General features: G+C 37.2%; 1 protein-coding gene across 1 annotated transcript; it reads right to left on the reverse strand.

The window, feature by feature from the left end:
- Positions 1-299: 299 nt before the first annotated feature.
- On the reverse strand, positions 300-1,054 carry LOC139860261 (uncharacterized). The gene is made up of 2 exons (XM_071849030.1): positions 520-1,054; positions 300-433 (listed from the first exon to the last, which is right to left on the reverse strand). Exons 1-2 carry the CDS (start codon positions 1,052-1,054, stop codon positions 300-302), a joined length of 669 nt encoding a protein of 222 aa, XP_071705131.1.
- Between the last annotated feature and the right edge of the window lie 946 nt (positions 1,055-2,000).

The raw sequence follows: 2,000 nt of genomic DNA on the forward strand, positions 1-2,000 counted from the left end.
AAGATTTGGAGTCCGTGCTTGTATGATATTGTGTAAAAATTGCATTCAAGAAACTTATTTCGATGTAATATGTTTTTATTGTAAACCATTATGTAATGGTCGTGTGTAAACGGTATATTTTAGATTATCATTATTTGATAATCTACGTAATTTTTTTTTAAAACCTTTATCGATAAAATAGAAGTTATGGTTGTTTTAAAAATGAATGCAGTCTTTGAAAAACGTCTCATATAGAGGTCAAAACCTCGCGACGAAATCAATTAATATGGAACGTTTATAATCAATATGAACGGGATATTTCAATCATTAGTACTAACTTCCAACAATTTCTTGAACTCAGCATCTATATCAAAATCATCACTCCCATCCACGGGAACTAAACCTGTAGTATCAACTTCCAAGAATTCCTGCAAATCATTCTCAACACACAAGTCTATAACATCAAGTTTAAAACAAGTATTATCAGTGGACTTGGGTTGTTTCATGGCCTTGTCTACCTGGAAAATCACTCTTTCTCACCTACACCTATGCTAAGTTGGTTTTGTTGGACATGGATGATAGCATCCGTGGTGTTAAGGAAAAGTTGACCTAGAATGATTGGTGCTGTAGTGTCCTCTTTCATTTCAAGGATCACAAAGTCGGCTGGAAAGACTAATGGTTCCCTATTTGGACAAGGGTGGTTAGCTCTTACTATTAAGTCTTCGGAAATACCTATGGGGGTGTCAAAGGAATGGTTAGCCAACCGGATCCCCATTCTAGTCGGTATTAAATCTCCTAGGCTAAGTTTAAAGTACAATGAATAGGGCATTAGATAAACGCTTGCCCCCAAATCGGCTAGTGAATCGTACACTGCCGAATCTCCCAACAAACAAGGAATAATAAAGCTACAGGGGTCTCCCAATTTTGGAGGCATCTTTTGCTTTTGCAAAATGGCCGAACACGCCTCATTGAGGAACCTGGTCGACACCTCTCGATATTTACCTTTTGAAGAGAGTAGGTCCTTTAAAAACTTCCCGTACTTTGGCATCCCTTTTATCACTCCCGCCAATGGCATATTGATTCTGATTTGATTGATCATATCCTAAAATTTCTTATACTAATTCGCCAGCTTATCTTTCTTCAAAGCTTTATGATATGGGATCGGTAGTTTGTATACTTTCAATGGCGGTGATTTAGTTATGATCTCTGGTGGATCATCTTTCTTTTGCTCTTCATTTGTTGATTTATCAACCGTAGTCTCATCCTTCTTTGACTCATCATTAGTAGGTACCTGCAAAACATTAGATGAAACAATATGTGGAGATTTAGGAGTCTCCTCGTTAATGACCAAACCACTTAGGTGGGTTATAGCATTCATGTTCTCATTTCTAGCATGTCCTTTATTGTTCAGATTGGACTGCATGTTAGATGGGAGAGTACCCGGTGGTCTCTCCGATAAAGATTGAGCAATACGACCCACATCCTGTTCCAAATTCTGAATTGAGGCCTGCTGACTTCTAACCTGCTGCTTTGTAGATCCTCCATATTTCCACAAAGCATTAATACTCTTGTCCGTTTTCATGATAAAACCCCCTAACAACTCTTCCAATGGAGGCATCTTATCGACTGGCTGCTGAACTGGTTGAATAGGTTGCTGAAAATTTCTAGGTGGTGCTTGTTGATTTATGTTATTATACCTAGGCGACCTATTGTGATGACCCGAAAATTTTTGACTTATTTAAATGAAAGGATCCGAAACTAATCATCCGGACATCGTCCATATAGATTAAAAACGAATTACAATAGTTGATAACATCGCGAGGTACTTGACCTCTATATGATACATTTTACAAACGTTGCATTTATTTCTTAAAGGCAATCTATTATTACATCGAGAGTTGACATATTAGCCTAACATTTTATAACAACCAAATGATCTAATCTGCCATTTTCATAACAATAGTCTTTAATGAACTTCAATGACTCGAATGCAACGTCCTTGTATCATAGCTTAAATGGTC

The sequence above is a fragment of the Rutidosis leptorrhynchoides genome, chromosome 7 (genome assembly GCF_046630445.1).
Source record: "Rutidosis leptorrhynchoides isolate AG116_Rl617_1_P2 chromosome 7, CSIRO_AGI_Rlap_v1, whole genome shotgun sequence".
Taxonomy (NCBI): Eukaryota; Viridiplantae; Streptophyta; class Magnoliopsida; order Asterales; family Asteraceae; genus Rutidosis; species Rutidosis leptorrhynchoides.